Here is a 15,941-nt window from a genome sequence, read left to right as displayed (position 1 = left end):
AGGAAGTTCTTCTTCACACAGCGCACAGTCAACTTGTGGAACTCCTTACCTGAGGAGGTTGTGAAGGCTGGGACTATAACAATGTTTAAAAGGGAACTGGATAAATTCATGGTGGCTAAGTCCATAAATGGCTATTAGCCAGGAAGGGTAAAGAGTGGTGTCCCTAGTCTCTGTTCATCAGAGGATGGAGATGGATGGCAGGAGAGAGATCACTTGATCATTGCCTGTTAGGTTCACTCCCTCTGGGGCACCTGACATTGGCCACTGTCAGTAGACAGATACTGGGCTAGACGGACCTTTGGTCTGACCCGGTACGGCCGTTCTTATGTTCTCCAAGCTAGGAGTTCTGTCTGTCGCTTCAGGGCTCTCCTGCAGTCCCCTGCTTCGGGCAAACCTGCACCTCCTGCCCCTGCTAACTACATCCTCCTCCCTATCATACAAGACTGACAGGGCCGGAGGGGCACGGCCAGACCCTACCACCAGGACTTCTCTGGCACTTTCCTCTCCGGTCTGTATGCCCCGTCAGAGCGTCCATGGGAGCGTGGCTAGTTCTGGGCTCCTGCACAGTGACCTCAAGTTTTACACGCTGTTGGTGGGTTAGTTGGAGGAGGGTAAGTCTGTTGTTTTTATTGGACGCTTCCTAATGGCTCTCAGGTTTCAGCTGTTTCTGTTCTACTTCCATCGATACCCAGTAAATGGTGCTGATGTACAGTAAATTCCTCTGATCCTTTTCTTGTTGGAGGGTTTTTGTTTCTTTCATTTCAAGCATTGTAGTGCCGTATGACCTAGACTGTTAACTGGAATGACCCCCTCTTTAAACAATGGTGTTTATTGCTGCAAAGCTATGCCCTGGTTAGATGCTCATACCTTTCAATATTCTGTTTTGTGCCATACAACTCAAAGATTGCAAGGCCAAAAGGGACCATTGTGATCATCTAGTGTGACCTCCTCTCTAACACAGGCCAGAGACCTGCCTCAAAATAATTCCTAGAACAGAGCTTTTAGAAGAACATCCAGTCTTGATTGAAAAATTGTTGGTGATGGAGAATCCACCACAACCCTTGGTAGATTGTTTCTATAGCTAATTACTCACCGTTAAAAATCTTCACCTTATTTCTAGGTGAATTTGTCTCGTTCTTCTTCGAGTGATTGTTCATATCCATTCCAGTTAGGTGCGCGCGCGCTGCATGCACGTTCGTCGGAAGACTTTTTACCCTAGCAACACTCGGCGGGTCGGCTGGGTGCCCCCTGGCGTGGCACCGCTATGGCACCGGATGTATACCCTTGTTGACCCAGCCACCCCTCAGTTCCTTCTTACCGCCTGTGTCGGTCATTGGAACAGTGAAGTACAGCTTAGCTTACCTCCACTTCCCTAGCTACTCATAGTTTTATGATTCTTTATCGTGTATATAGTTATAATCCTTCTTATATAGTTATAATTAGCGTATTTGTTTATAGCGTAGTTAGTCCACTATAGTTAGAGGGGTTCAGGGATTAGCCCCTTCCTCACACCTGGTGCTGGGGCCCATGCCCGGCTCACTGGGTTTCAAACCGTGCTCGCCCTGTCACAAGCCGATGCTGACAGGAGTTCCACACGACTCCTGTCTGAAGTGCCTCGGAGAATCGCACCTAGCAGCTAAGTGCCCCATCTGCAAGGCTTTCAAGCCACGAACAAAAAAGGAGCGAGACATCAGACTTAAACAGCTCCTCATGGAGGCAGCTCTCACCCCTCCACCCTTGGCACCGAGCGCTGGCCAGTCGACTAGCAGAAACGCCTCCTCGGCACCGGACCGTGCAAGTACTGTCAAAGCCTCTCGGCACCGGCTGTCGCCAGCACCGAAGTCTGCTCCACACTGCTCCCTCTCCCCGAGGTCGAGAAAGGCTAAGACTCCTGCTACCTCTGTGCCGCCCGCACCGCAGCCAGAGAGCGTGTCTAAGTTGGATCGCCTGGCACCAACACCTGCCGCAGCACCGGCAACGTCGGCAACGTTGATTCCGGTCCCACTAGGGCCGTCGAGTCCGGCACCTGTTAGCTCCCTGGCACGGGCCGCGGTACAGCTGACTATACCATCCACGCCGGAGACGTTCTCAGCGGCGAGGGATCTGATTTCCTTGACAGAGTCGACACTGCCTCCACCCCCGGCACCACCAGTGTGGGTAATACAATCAATAGGCAAACCAGCCTTGATAAGACCATCCTCTGTTGGCACAGCGGACTGGCACCGCTCATGATCACGGTCCCGCAGATGTTCCAGGTCCAGGTGGCACTCCCGCTCCCAACGCTGCTCACAGTCCCGGCACCGTTCCCCTCCTCAGTACTGGTCGAACTCGCAGCACCGGTCGGTATCCCGTTCGCTGACCCGCTACTCTCGGCATTGTTCCAGGCACCATGTATCCCGTAGTTGATCACAACGCCGAGCTTTGAGATCTTGGTCGACCTCCCGGCACCGCTCTGGTTGCAGGTCCCGATCTCGCTCCCGGTACCGATATGCTTCCCGGCACCGGTCTCCGATACACAGTGGAATAAGGTCCGCTGGAACCTCTGCCCAGGGCTTCTCCACTCCTCCATGGCCATCCAGACACACTTCGGTGTCGTCCCACGCAGACAGCTACTATGCTCAAAACCGCGATTCAGATGTGCCCGCCGGAGTTTTTCAAGAAGCCCAGACCCAGGACCAAGGCCCACATCAGTGGTCCTTTTGGACGCCATGGGCGTACCACCAGGCCCAAGGTGCTCCAGTAGTCCCGTCCCGCTCAGCTCTATCAGAGCTCTGGGCACCAGAGGCTACAGCTACCCCTCCTCCTCCGTCCGGAATGGAGGAAGCACTAGTTCACCCATTGGTCTCCCTGGTACTGCTGGAGCAGGAGATGGCCCAAGACCAGGAGGCCACACAGGACCCGCTCGTCCCCGGTATTTCCTCTTCTTCCTCTCCGGATGAGGCGGTGGCAGGAACATCCTCCTCGGGCCCTCCTCCAATCGACCTCAAAGCCCATCAGGACCTCCTCAGGAGGGTAGCACTCAACATGAACCTCCAGGTGGAGGTGGTCCCGGAGGTCGAGAACCCTGTAGTGAGCATTCTGTCGGCAGATACCCCCACCAGAGTGGCCCTACCCTTTATCAGGACCATACAAGCCAATGCCGACACCTTATGGCAATCCCCAGCCTCCAGCCCTCCTGCGGCAAAGGGAGTCGAGCGTAAATACATGGTACCCTCTAGGGGGTGCGAGTATTTGTATGTCCACCCTGCTCACTAGTTGTTCAATCCGTCAATGAGAGGGAGCGCCATGGCCAACAGGCGCCAGCCCCGAAGTCAAAAGAGGCTAGGCGAATGGACCTACTCGTCCACAAAGTTTATTCAGCAGACGCCCTACAACTCTGGGTAGCGAATCAGCAATCCCTGCTGAGTCGCTATAACAGCTGGGCGGAGGTGGGTAGGTTCACAGAGCTACTTCTCCAAGACTCCCGCCAGGAATTCACTGCCTTCTTGGAGGAAGAGAAAAAGGTGGCCAGAACTTCCCTCCAGGCTTCGCTAGATGCGGCCGACTCAGCAGCCAGGACCCTGGCCTCGAGTGTCACCATGAGACTCATCTCCTGGCTACAGGTTTCCAACCTCCCACCGGAACTGCAGTATACCATCCAAGATTTACCCTTCGGTGGTAAAGGTCTCTTCTCAGAAAAGACTGACCCTAGACTGCAGAGCCTGAAGGACAATGGAGTCGTCATGCGTTCTTTAGGCATGCATACACCTGTGACCCAACGCAGGCCTTTCCGTCCCCAGACTCACCGCCCGTACTTTATGCCTCGAAATAGACAAGACTTTGGCAGATGGCGTGGGCGGGGTGGGCGTAGACGCCAGTCAGGACCCCAAGGGGGCCAAAACCAAGGTCCCTCCAAACCACCAGTGGGACCTAAGTCCGCCTTTTGAAGGTATACCCGAGGGCGACATACCAGTTTCAGGCCAGGATCCATCCCCCCAGATAACCTCAGACCTCTGGGTCCTACGCATGGTGAAACACGGATACCAAGTCTAATTCATTTCAACCCCGCCTTCCCACCCTCCAACCCAGTCCCTCTTCAGGGACCCCTCTCACGAGCAATTCCTCCTGCAAGAGGTGCGGAAGCTTCTCGCCATAGGAGCAATAGAGGAGGTGCCAAAAGACGAAAATGGCAAGGGATTTTACTCCCCTTATTTCCTGATCCCCAAGTCAAAGGGCGACCTCAGGCCTATCCTAGACCTGTGAGGACTCAACAAGTTTATGATAAAGTTGAAGTTCCGCATCGTCTCCTTGGGGACCATTATCCTGTCCTTGGATCTTGGAGACCGGTATGCTGCCCTCGATATGAAGGACGCGTACTTTCACATTGCCATTTTTCCTCCACACAGGAGGTATCTTCGCTTCGTACCCAACCGTCAGCACTTCCAGTTTATGGTCCTCGCCTTTGGCCTTTCCACGGCTCCAAGGGTGTTTACGAAGTGTATGGCCGTAGCCGCCGCATACCTCTGCCGACGTCGGATACACGTATTTCCGTATCTGGACGATTGGCTCATCAGAGGAACCTCCGAGACACAAGACACACAACACGTGGGTGTTGTCAGGGACCTATTCACACATCTAGGCCTGATGAACAATACGGAAAAATCCACTCTCGTTCCCACACAGAGGTTAGACTTCATAGGAGCTACCCTGGACTCCAGTGTAGCCAAGGCCTATTTACCACAGCCGCGGTTCCAGGCAATGACAACAATCATCCGAAGTCTACAGAACTTCCTGACGACCTCGGCTCGCACTTGTCTCGGTCTCCTAGGTCACATGGCTGCTTGCACATTCATGACCAAATACGCCAGGCTCTGCCTCTGTCCTCTCCAAACTTGGCTCAACTTGGTATACCGTCCGAGCAGAGATCCAATAGACGCAATAGTCACCATTCCCCCGACCACTCTAGCCTCCCTAGACTGGTGGCTGACCCCCTCTCTGGTGTGTGCGGGGCTACCGTTCCATCCCCCCCAACCCTCACTGTCTCTGACAACAGACGCGTCATCTCTCGGCTAGGGGGCTCACCTCGGACGCCTTCATACTCAAGGCCTCTGGTCATCGCAGGAACTGGCGCTTCACATAAATGTCTGAGAGCTGAGAGCGGTCCGCCTGGTGTGCCAGGCGTTTCAGCAACATTTACACGGCCGTTGTGTCTCAGTGTTCACAGACAACACAACAGCCATGTATTACATAAACAAGCAGGGAGGGACTCGATCTTCCCCCCCTTTGTCAGGAGACCATCCAACTCTGGGACTTCTGCATAGCCCACTCGATAGACCTGGTGGCGTCCTTTCTCCCAGGGGTTCGGAACACTCTGGCTGATCGAATGAGCAGCTCCTTCCTGTGTCATGAATGGTCGATACGGCCAGACGTTATTCATTCGGTTTTCCAGAATTGTGATTTCCCCACATAGACCTGTTCGCCTCCCGTGCGAACAGGAAATGCCAGATGTTCTGCTCCTTCCAGGGTCTTTTACCGGGGTTGATCTCAGACTCGTTCCTAATGTCGTGGAAGCCCCGGTTCCTTTATGCCTTCCCACTGTTCCCGCTGGTTCACAAGGTCCTGCTAAAACTCCGCAGGGACAGAGCGCACCTAATCATGATTGCACCAACGTGGCCCAGACAACACTGGTACACCACGCTGCTCGACCTGTCAATAACCAACCCAATTACCCTGCCACTCCACCCAGACCTCATAACTCAGGACCACTGCAGTCTTCTCCACCCAGACCTGCAGGCCCTTCACCTCACAGCGTGGCTGCTGCATGGCTAAACCAGTCAGAGTTGCGTTGCTCTGCTCCGGTACAACAAATACTCCAGGGTAGCAGAAAGCCTTCCACTCGGTCAACGTATCTGGCCAAGTGGAAACGTTTCTCCTGCTGGTGCGCAACGCAGAATGTTACTCCTTCTGAGGTCTCGATCCCTACCATCCTGGACTACCTTTGGTCTCTTAAGCAGCAGAGCCTGGCGGTATCTTCTTTGAGGGTGCACTTGGTGGCCATCTCCACGTTCCACCCAGGAGAGAATGGCCACTCTGTGTTCTCGCACCCTATAGTTACTAGGTTTCTCAAGGGTCTTGAGCGCCTGTACCCCCAAGTACGCCGCCCCGCCCCTACCTGGGACCTCAACCTAGTCCTAAACAGACTTATGCTTCCACCATTCAAGCCGTTGGCAACTTGCTCACTGCTATACCTGTCCTGGAAGACAGTTTTTCTCGTAGCCATTAGATCGGCCAGACGAGTCTCCGAGCTTCGAGCACTCACGGTAGACCCACTGTATACTGTCTTTCACAAGGATAAGGTACAGTTGCGACTACATCCAGCGTTCCTCCCTAAAGTGGTATCGGCCTTCCATACCAATCAGGACATCTTTCTTCCGGTCTTCTTCCCGAAGCCACATTCATCTCGACGGGAACAACAGTTACATTCCCTAGATGTCCATAGGGCACTCACATTTTACATCGATTGGACGAAGCCCTTCCGTAAATCCCCCCAACTCTTCGTTGCGGTGGCTGACCGGATGAAGGGCCTACCTGTCTCCTCCCAGAGGATCTCATGGGTGACTGCGTGCATCCGCAGGTGCTATGACTTGGCTCATGCTCCCTTGGGCCACCTCACCGCACATTCTACCAGGGCTCAGGCTTCATCTGCTGCCTTCCTGGCTCATGTACCAATCCAGGAAATATGCCGCGCAGCTACCTGGTCCTCGGTCCACACCTTTGCTTCTCATTATGCTTTGGTCCAACAGTCTAGAGATGATGCAGCCTTTGGCTCAGCAGTTCTGCTGTCTGCCACATCTCACTCCAACCCCACCGCCTAGGTAAGGCTTGGGAATCACCTAACTAGAATGGATATGAGCAATCACTCAAAGAAGAAAAGACGGTTACTCACCTTTGTAACTGTTGTTCTTCGAGATGTGTTGCTCATATCCATTCCAAACCCGCCCTCCTTCGCCACTGTCGGAGCAGCCGGCAAGAAGGAACTGAGGGGGTGGCTGGGTCGGCAGGGGTATATATCCGGTGCCATAGCGGCGCCACTCCAGGGGGCGCCCAGCCGACCCGCCGAGTGTTGCTAGGGTAAAAAGTCTTCCGACGAACGTGCACGCGGCGCACGCACACCTAACTGGAATGGATATGAGCAACACATCTTGAAGAACAACAGTTATAAAGGTGAGTAACCATCTTCTCCTAGCCATTGGATCATGTTAGCTCTCTCTCACCTAGGTGGAAGAGCCTGTTGTTAAATATTTGTTCCCCATGTAGGTACTTAAAGACTGTAATCAAGTCATCCCTTAACTGCCTCTTTATTAAGCTAAATAAATTACGCTTCTTGAGTCTGTCACTGTAAAGCGTGTTTTCTTATCCTATAATCGTTCTCATGGCTCTTCTCTGAACCTTCTCCAATTTATCAATATCCTTCTTGAATGGAGCACACCAGAAATGTACACAGGATTCCAGCTGCAGTCGCACCAGTGTCAAATACAGAGATAACATAAGATTCCCTTATTTATGCATCCCAGGTTCATATTAGCTCTTTTGGTCACATCATCACACTGGGAGCTCATGTTCGGCTAATTATCTGCCACAACCCCCAAATCTTTTTCAGAGTCACTGCTTTCCAGGATAGAGGCTCCCACTCTGTAAACATGGCCTACATTCTTTTTTCTGAGGTATATATGTTTACATTTAGCCACATTAAAATGCATAATGTTTGTGTGTGCCCAGTTTACCAAGCAATCTGGTCCTCTTCGTTAGTGACCTGTGCAGTTTATAATTTACTGTTCCCCCAGGTTTGTGTTTGACAGCTATACATCTCATGGCAGGCTGAACTGTGCATACTCCTTTGCTGATCCTGCCCCTTTCACCTCCTGTTTTTGGACAGGACCAGGGAGGACACGGTGCGTCAAATTGTGGCGGGTCTAACGGGCGATGCCGAAGGGTCTGGTGACTTAGCCAATGAGCTCTCGAAAGCTGACCCAGTGACGCTGGAAAATGGTCAGGAGAGTGACGATGACATCTCGGAGCCAGAGGATTGGCTGCCTGACCCAGTTGATGCTGACCCAGGTTAGACACTAGGATCAGAGCAGCCGCAGCTACCCCCATCCTGACCTGAACATTCCACAGCCCATGACTTCTTCCTTGTTCCCTTTTGTGGTGTTGTGAGTGAGCGCTGCTCGTCCCCAGGTCCTCTATGGGGCAGAGATTGGGGGGGCTCTGTCTCTCATGTTCTGGTCTGGCATGTCTTCTTAGGGAAGCTGAGTTCCAAGCGCCGCTCCTCAGACATCATCAGCCTGCTAGTGAGCATCTATGGGAGCAAGGATCTGTTCATCAATGAGTACCGCACGCTGTTGGCTGACCGTCTGCTGCACCAGTTCAACTACAGCGCTGAAAGGTGAGGCCTGCACTCGCCCCCAGGGTCGGCACAGGAGATGCCCCAGCCAGGCAGTCCCAGGAGAGGCCTTGTCTGATGTGAGGCTGTCTCTGCAGTTCTGGGTTCTCAGCCTGAAATCTGTGATCTCTCACACTGAGCTGTGGCTGTCTACTTGGACACTTGTCATTGGAGGGACGCTGGAGTGAAATGGCCTCTGGCTTTGTGTGGCTAGCTCCAGGAGAGCAGCATGGGCCATCAGAGGCAGGGAACCTGGCAGTGTGGGCCAGGGTCTTTGGAAAGGAAGGTCAGCCAAAGAGCTGAATCCCTGGCCTCTCACTCTTTTACAGGCAGTCCTGGGCCCAGCTGGCTGCACAGCCTGCCCTGTGTAGCCCTGAGACGCTAGGAAGAGGACGCTGTGCTGCTCAGCAAGGGAAAAGAGTTGGGAGTCCAGGGAAGAGAGCAGGCTTTGCCCCTCCCCAGGATCGTCTTTGCTTCCTCTCATCTGCTTCAGGGGCCCTGAAGGCCTGCAGAGGCTGTTATGTAGGGAGGCAGCATTGCCCAGTAGGAAGAGCATGGGACTGGGAGTCAGGAGACCTGGGTTCTGTCCCCAGCTCTGCCTCTGACTTGCTTGCTGACCTTGGGCAAGTTGCGTTGGTTCCTCCACCTTTGGAATGGGCCTAACGAAAGCTAGACACTCTGGCATGAATGGCTGGCTAGGGGGCCAGGCGTGCTGCTGTGTTGTTAGTTAAGGTTGGCAAGGGCAGGTACAAACTGCCAGCCCAACGGCAGCAGCCCCAGGCTCAGAGGGGTGAACGCCCTGGATGTGGCGTGTCCCTCCTCACTCAAATGCCTGGGACCATCCGCCTGAGGTAGCCATTCCCTGCTGTGCTCTATGCAGGGAACTCAGCTTCTCTTCCCAGGGTCTTGCTTGTGAGCCTCTGCCTCTGTTGTTCTCAGGGAAATCCGCAACGTGGAGCTGCTGAAGCTGCGATTTGGCGAAGCCCAGATGCACTATTGTGAGGTCATGTTAAAAGTAGGTTCTTGATGATCCAGTGCAAGGGCTTAATTCATGCTCCACAGCACGTCTCAGGGTGTCACAGAGAATGGCAGCCAGGGGTGGCCAGTGGGACTCTTGCCTTAAATCTGAGCCCATACCCCCAGAGGCCCCTCTCCAAGGCATTGCAGAGTGAGGGCGGGCCTTTTGGAATGGGACAGAAGCAGCGTGGGGAGTGGGAGGGGCTCCCTGGGACTCTGGGTGAGAGATGGAGGGGGCTCCATGGGGAGTGGGGGTGATGTGGGGGTCCCAGAACTGTGGTCAAAGTCCTTCCATATTTTGAGCCCTTGAGTGGGTTGGGCTGGTGAATCTGGGGCTGTCATCCCATGTGTCACTAGAGCAGGTACAGTAGAGGCAGCAACTTGGCTGCAGGTGTGGGGCGATCCCCGCTTCTCTCTGGCGGTCTGTGCTAAAGCCAGTCTGGTGCTCTCCTCAGTAGATAGCGGGGACAAACAGCCATCTAATGTCCACATCCTCTCCTGCAGACAGTTCTCATGCCCCCTTCTCCAGCTCAAGTCACTTCTCCTTTGTGATGGCCCCAGTGACCTCTGGCCTGCTGTGGGGCCCAGCCCTGTCTCTTCTTCGGAGCCTGGCCAGGAGAAAAGCAGGCACTTTGAGCTGGGTGCTGTGTCCTGCCTCTCCCCAGGATATGGCTGACTCGCGGCGCATTAACACCAACATCCGTGATGAGGAAGAGAAACTTCCAGAGGAGGAGAGGCCCCCATTTAGCCTTGTTGCTGTCATCCTGTCTAGCGAGTTCTGGCCGCCGCTGAAAGAAGAGAAGTTGGAGCTCCCCGAGCAAATCAAGGAGGCCATGGAAGCCTATTCCAAGAAGTATGAGAAGTTAAAGGTGAGGGAGCCCTGTGATCTGTCTAGCTAGGGCAGGGGATGCCTTGCAGTTAGCAATGGGGGGCAACTAACACCCACGGGAGAGAAAGCAGAGCAGGGCTCCCTCACCCTTGGCTTTGGAGAGCCTGTTCCACCAGGGGCTGCAGAGTGCGCTGAAAAGCTGGAGGCAGCATGGTGGGTAATTAGAAGGAGAAATGGCTGGTTGCTGCCAATGCTGTGTTCTTGGCACTGCCAAGTGCTGTTTCTCCCCATCTGGTTCCACCTGTTGCCTGCATCCCTGGCAGTGCACATCTCCTCCTGGGTCCTTAGGCTTCTCTCTTGGTCTCCAGCAGCCTGTAGCCCTTTGTGGCAGAAGACATCTCTGTCCATGCCCCTTTAACCAGACCTGAGTCAAGGTGGAGGCTCCAAGCTCCTTCTCCTCTGTGTAGAGATGTGGGGTTCTCATCTCTGTGGAGCCAGCTGCATGGACTTACCCAGCCTGCTGCGCGCCAGGCAGAGCAGAGAGCAAACGTTAGTAAGACCAAAGAGGCCTGCTGGCTGAGGCCAGCCCTGCCCAGTGGCAGTGGTTTAACAGAAGGGGTAGTTTTATCTACATGTAGCAAACCTGGGGTAGGTGTGTGTGGATGCTCCCGTATCCATTTCACACGGGTTAGAGCAGTTTAGCTGGTGTGAATACATTCTACAGCCACAAGCTGAACCAGTAGAACCTGTTTGAAACCATTATAAATGTTCACACATGAGTGCACTAGCTTAGCCAAAGCAACTGAATTCAAAGCAGTGAGAGATCTGTGTGCCTGGAAACCCAGCTGGTTCCCATAAGCTAATCTCCGCACAGTGGCCTCAGCATGGGGACAGCAAATGGAAACCTGGCATCTCATGAATTCAGTCCCCACTGCCCACCATCTTACTATCTGAGATCCAATTCTGTCTCAGGCTGGGAGTTGGCTGGGGGGTTGCTTCCTGGGATCATTGTCATGCCAGACAGCCCGTCTGTGTCTAGTCTTCCCCTAATAGGCCTTCGCTGATGGGGAGGGGAGATGCACATGGTGTGGGGTGCCAGTGCCCTCCGCACCTACGGGAGACTGTCTAGGGAGGAAATGCCAAATAGCCTCTGTCTAATGGTTTACATACGTGGCCCAGTGGGCAGAGCTCTCAGCCTACGGGGTGATGCCCATTTCCACCTTGGAGAGGCCATGTCACTCCTAACAGAACCCTGATCCCATTGAATAGCGCTTCTGGACAGAAACGAGCCCCTCTGCCCCAAATGCCCTCAGGCCTTCTTCCCAATCCACCCCTGCTGCAGCACAGCCTGAGAAGGAGAGCAGTACTGGGTGACACAGAGCCTGGGTTGGAAAGGGAGGGGCTGGGCAATGGCCTGTATGGAGAGGAGGAGGGGGCAGAGATTGGGTCCAGAAGGCTGAGCAGCTGTTGGGGAGGGGTAGCCCAGGGGGGCTGTGCCTGTGTCTGGTGGGAGAGCCATGTCTGTGTGGGGCTGAGCACGGTGCAAGCTGCAGGGAGTGGCCGTTCTAGTCGTGAGTGGCAATCGGTGTGATAAGACAGTGAGTGACCTGTCTTGCATGTGAAGTGTGAGCTGCTTCTGCTTCCAGGCCATGAGGACTCTCAATTGGAAGCATCACCTGGGCCTGGTGAACCTGGATGTGGAACTGACGGATCGCACTGTCTCCCTCTCCGTGTCTCCTGTGCATGCAGCCATCATCCTGCACTTCCAGAGCAAGAGTGAGTGAGGCCAGGTGGGCCCAGCCACATCCCTGGTGTGTTCACCACTGCCCTCTGCTGTGCAGGACAAGCCACTTCTGCTCACAGACACCTAACACTTTGAGACTTTGATAGCAGATCCAGAGCCCACTCAATCTGGCCATGGTTGCTCTACTCTTAGTGCTGCTCCGAGACAGACCTGTTCCCCTGCGCTGCAGCTCAGCACACAGCCTGCTTTCAGGAACATATTGCACAGTTACCCCCGGCTACTCTTGTCCACTGGCAGCTCCTCCCTCAGTTTCCGCCATACCTGCCTGCCCCCTCCCTGCTCTCATACCCTGCCCCCCAGCTCCCTTCCTCTGGTGGTGCCGGTTCAGTGCCATACCAAGTGCACAGAGATTGCCGCAGTTCCCTCTGAGTAGCCTGTTCAGTGACTTCCTAGGTTGAGGATATTTGGAGGCCTGGGTCGGACAACTGTTGAGATGAGAGGGGATGTGATAGAGGAGGTGAATCTGACTTTTGTATTCAGTGAAACTGCAGGGCAGCAGTGTTGGCACTGGTGAAGGGAAATCCTTTCACACAAAACAATTAGCCCGAAGACCTCATTGCTACAAAAGGTTAAGAGAAGCCAAATGCTTAACAGGCTTCAGAAAAGGTCTGGCCATGGATATAGATACTGAGAACCTCCACTGTTACATTAGAAGGGCTAGAATCCTGCATGCGCATCTAAGCTTGCCCTTCACGTACAGGGTTTGGGAGAAGCATGATCCCAGAATAGCCCACCTTCCTGTGCAGCCTGGTTCAACGGGAAGTTGCTGCTGGGGACAGAACACTGGGCTAGAGGGAGTGCTAATGTGATCTGCTCTGGCAGTGCCCATGCTGATGGTATGCAGGCTCAGGCCTGTGTGGTGGCAGCGTTATCTTGATGCTGGACTGGGCATTGCTGGGTTGAGTCCAACTCCCATACCAGGGAGTGACTCTACTCCTTGTGGTGCCTGTGGTCTCCCTCAGGTACGTGGACGCTGGCGGAGCTGAGTGAAGTGCTGAAGGTTCCCGTGACATCGCTGAGGCGTAAGATGACCCTGTGGCTGCAGCAGGGTGTCCTTCGTGAGGATACCCAGGGCACATTCACAGTGATTGAGGAGGAGCAGAAGGATCAGGTGGAGAAGGTGGTTCTGATAGACAGTGATGAAGAAGGCGACTCTGCTATGGCATCACAGGCTGACCAGAAAGAGGAGGAGTTGCAGGTACTTTCCTGAGCACCTTGGGTGTTTCCAGAGTGGGAAGACTCTTGCCATTCTTTGTGTAGTGGTTTCTTGCTCTGTTCCAGTCACCCCCAATTAGCAGAATGACCAGTCTAGGGTGAATGGTGCTAATGCTCCCACCTCAAGGCTGGGCTGTGAGGCCCAGGCTAGGATCCAGCCATACACCATTTCTCCAGTCTCTGGAGGGACTCTGCCCCAGAACCAGCTGTGTTCAGAGGGTCCCAAGAATTCCCGAAAGCAGTGACAAGCCAGCTTCTCTGGCTTGGAAAGGCCACTGTCTAGCCAGAGGGCGCCTTGGGCCATGCCCTGGGCTCCACCATTCTTTCTGGGTTCCTAAGAAGGGGTGTGTGTCACGGAGTGTGGGGGAGTCCGGCCCTGCACCCCTCTTCCTGGGACCCACAGTGACTCTTAGCCAGCCAGTAAAACAGAAGGTTTATTGGACAACAGGAACACAGGTTACAGCAGAGCTTGCAGGCACAGTCAGGACCCCTCCACCGAGTCCTTCTGGGCTTTCAGGGTGCTTGGATCCTAGCTAGGATACCCTGAATTCCGCCCACACAGCCCCAAGCCCAAACTCAAACTGCTTCCCTCCTGCCACTCCCTTCCTTTGTCCCCTTCCCGGGGAAAGGTGTTGACCTTTCCCCTCCCTTACCTAGCTCAGGTTACAGGCCCTGGCATCGTCCATCCCCTAAAGTCCTCCCCTGCTCTCCCGCTCCCCACACAGACAGTCCCTACTGCATCACAGTGTGAAGTCCAGCAGCCACAAAGCATCCTGTTGGGGTCAGGCATTAGGGATTCTGTGGGCACTGGGAGAGGATAGAGAGCACTGGGAGAGGATAGAGAGAGCTGCCATGGAACATGTTGGGACTCAGCTTGGCCACTGGGAGTTGTTAGCGCACTGCCAGCCAGAGCTTGTTCTCCAGCATTGTGTCCTAAAACGCCTAGCGCTACAGTTGGCCGTTGACCATGCAAAGGGTGGGTCTGTATGGCTCCGATGCAGCAGAGTGCGACACATGCACGGTCAGCCCTGCAGATCCCTTTCATGCTGTGTCAGGGTGTACATATGCTCCCAAAGTCTCTGTTCCCTGATTTGTAGTGAAGCATGTGGGATGCCAGGGTTGGGGGTGTGGTTGGGATTTACCCCTGCCTTTGTATCCTCCTGCAGCTTTTCTGGACATATATTCAGGCGATGCTGACCAACCTGGAGAGCTTGTCCTTGGAGCGGATTCACAGCATGCTGAAGATGTTTGTGATGACGGGTCCGGTGGTGACAGAGATTGACATCCAGGAGCTGCAAGGCTTCCTCCAGAAGAAAGTCCGGGACCAGCAACTCATCTACTCCGGTGGTGTCTATCGCCTGCCTAAGAACTGCAGCTAGAATGTGAGCCTCCCCACCAATCCCTGAGCACTGTGCTCCCTTGCAGCCATTCTGCCTGCATTCAGCACCTCCGTTATACTTGCTTCAGGTGACATCCAGGTGCCCCTGTTAAGCACAGGCTCTGCCTCTCCGCTGGGTGGTTGTGGTTTCTGGTATGCTCTTTCTCCCCACTGGCTGCCCTTTGTGTGGAGGTAGCTCAGTAGTACTCTGGACTGAAGCACAGTGCACCTGGAGAGGTCCTTTGAGCTGGGCCAAGCAGAGAGGCTGGTGCCAGCAAGCCCATTTTGTCCTGTATTTTGGTGTCTAGGGTTCATTTCCCTGGTTAATAAAAACGCTAGCCATGTTTCTCTTAGAATGCATTGACTCCTTTCTTCCCTTCTCGCCCCCCAGCAGAGTCCTCTGGAATCCCCTCTCCCTGGGCTGGAGGCGCTGGTACGGTCTGAATTCCAGTGTCTGCAGGCCAAGATGCTCTCTACTCTCACCTGGCCTCCACACAGCCTGTGTGCTCACAGCCCATGCAGGGGGAGATGGGCCCTTGGCTGTAAGAGCCATCTGGGTCCTGTAATGTGGCTGGAGCAGCCTCCTGCCGCTGGCTGTGGTGACTGTGGCCCCACTTAAGGCACGTGTCTTGGCATATGCAGAGGAAAAGCTCCGTGCAGGCTCATCACTGTGCAGGACTCTCCCAGGGAGCGTGGGGCTGACCATTCAAACCTCAGGGGGGAGCCATTTCAGTCTGCAGCGGCCATTGGCCTATGGCGCTGGGTAGCAAGGGAGCAGGCATTAATTGGCCAAATGCGACCCTACGGTACAGGTATTGGGAGTCACTTGGGGAGAATCAAATCCAGAACTGTTCAAACAAACAGCTTCTTGGAATCCTGCTGTTCTTCTAATGTGTGTCCATTGTGTATGAAACCCACTCCAGCGGCGCATGAGAAAACGAGATCGGAATCTAGAAACAGCAGTCTCAATTGGGCTGCACTGTGAGCATTCCCGTGGGCCCGCCCCCCGCGAAGACACAGAGGGCAAGGCAGCCACAGTCATCCTTCCGTTTTCTCTTACCACCTGTGGCAGCAAGATGGCATAAGCAGTGTCCTCCCGCTACCCTGTGGCGGAATTTTCTTGCAATTTCCTCTAATTCCTTAGCTAGGTTTAAATCCCAGAAAAATTCCCTGTTAAATTATTTTTTCAAAAATTAAAATTAATTGATTAAATTTCTCCTAAGTTCTTTGCAACATGATCTTAACCTAAAATGGTAACTTCTGTGTCCTTTGGGGC

At 54.1% G+C, this 15,941-nt stretch overlaps 1 protein-coding gene across 4 annotated transcripts in view; it reads left to right on the top strand.

The window, feature by feature from the left end:
• The window catches only part of ANAPC2 (anaphase promoting complex subunit 2), a 32,744-nt gene extending 17,254 nt beyond the window's left edge, over window positions 1–15,490 (top strand). The window contains exons 7-14 of one of the 4 annotated variants that reach the window (XM_050926343.1): window positions 7,916–8,097; window positions 8,284–8,425; window positions 9,362–9,437; window positions 10,105–10,308; window positions 11,915–12,044; window positions 13,035–13,270; window positions 14,454–14,669; window positions 15,057–15,490. In XM_050926343.1, the coding sequence (XP_050782300.1) occupies window positions 7,916–8,097; window positions 8,284–8,425; window positions 9,362–9,437; window positions 10,105–10,308; window positions 11,915–12,044; window positions 13,035–13,270; window positions 14,454–14,666 (1,183 nt within the window). In that variant the 3' untranslated portion in view covers window positions 14,667–14,669; window positions 15,057–15,490. Of the gene's footprint in view, window positions 1–7,915; window positions 8,098–8,283; window positions 8,426–9,361; window positions 9,438–10,104; window positions 10,309–11,914; window positions 12,059–13,034; window positions 13,271–14,453; window positions 15,010–15,056 lie in introns of those variants that run through there. The other 3 variants (XM_050926342.1, XM_050926341.1, XM_050926344.1) reach the window with 3 other exon arrangements.
• The last annotated feature ends 451 nt before the right edge of the window (window positions 15,491–15,941 follow it).

This window comes from Gopherus flavomarginatus, chromosome 17, assembly GCF_025201925.1.
Source record: "Gopherus flavomarginatus isolate rGopFla2 chromosome 17, rGopFla2.mat.asm, whole genome shotgun sequence".
In the NCBI taxonomy this organism is placed as follows: Eukaryota; Metazoa; Chordata; order Testudines; family Testudinidae; genus Gopherus; species Gopherus flavomarginatus.
Note: the sequence above shows the minus strand (reverse complement) of the source record. Positions and strands in the feature narration are given on the sequence as shown.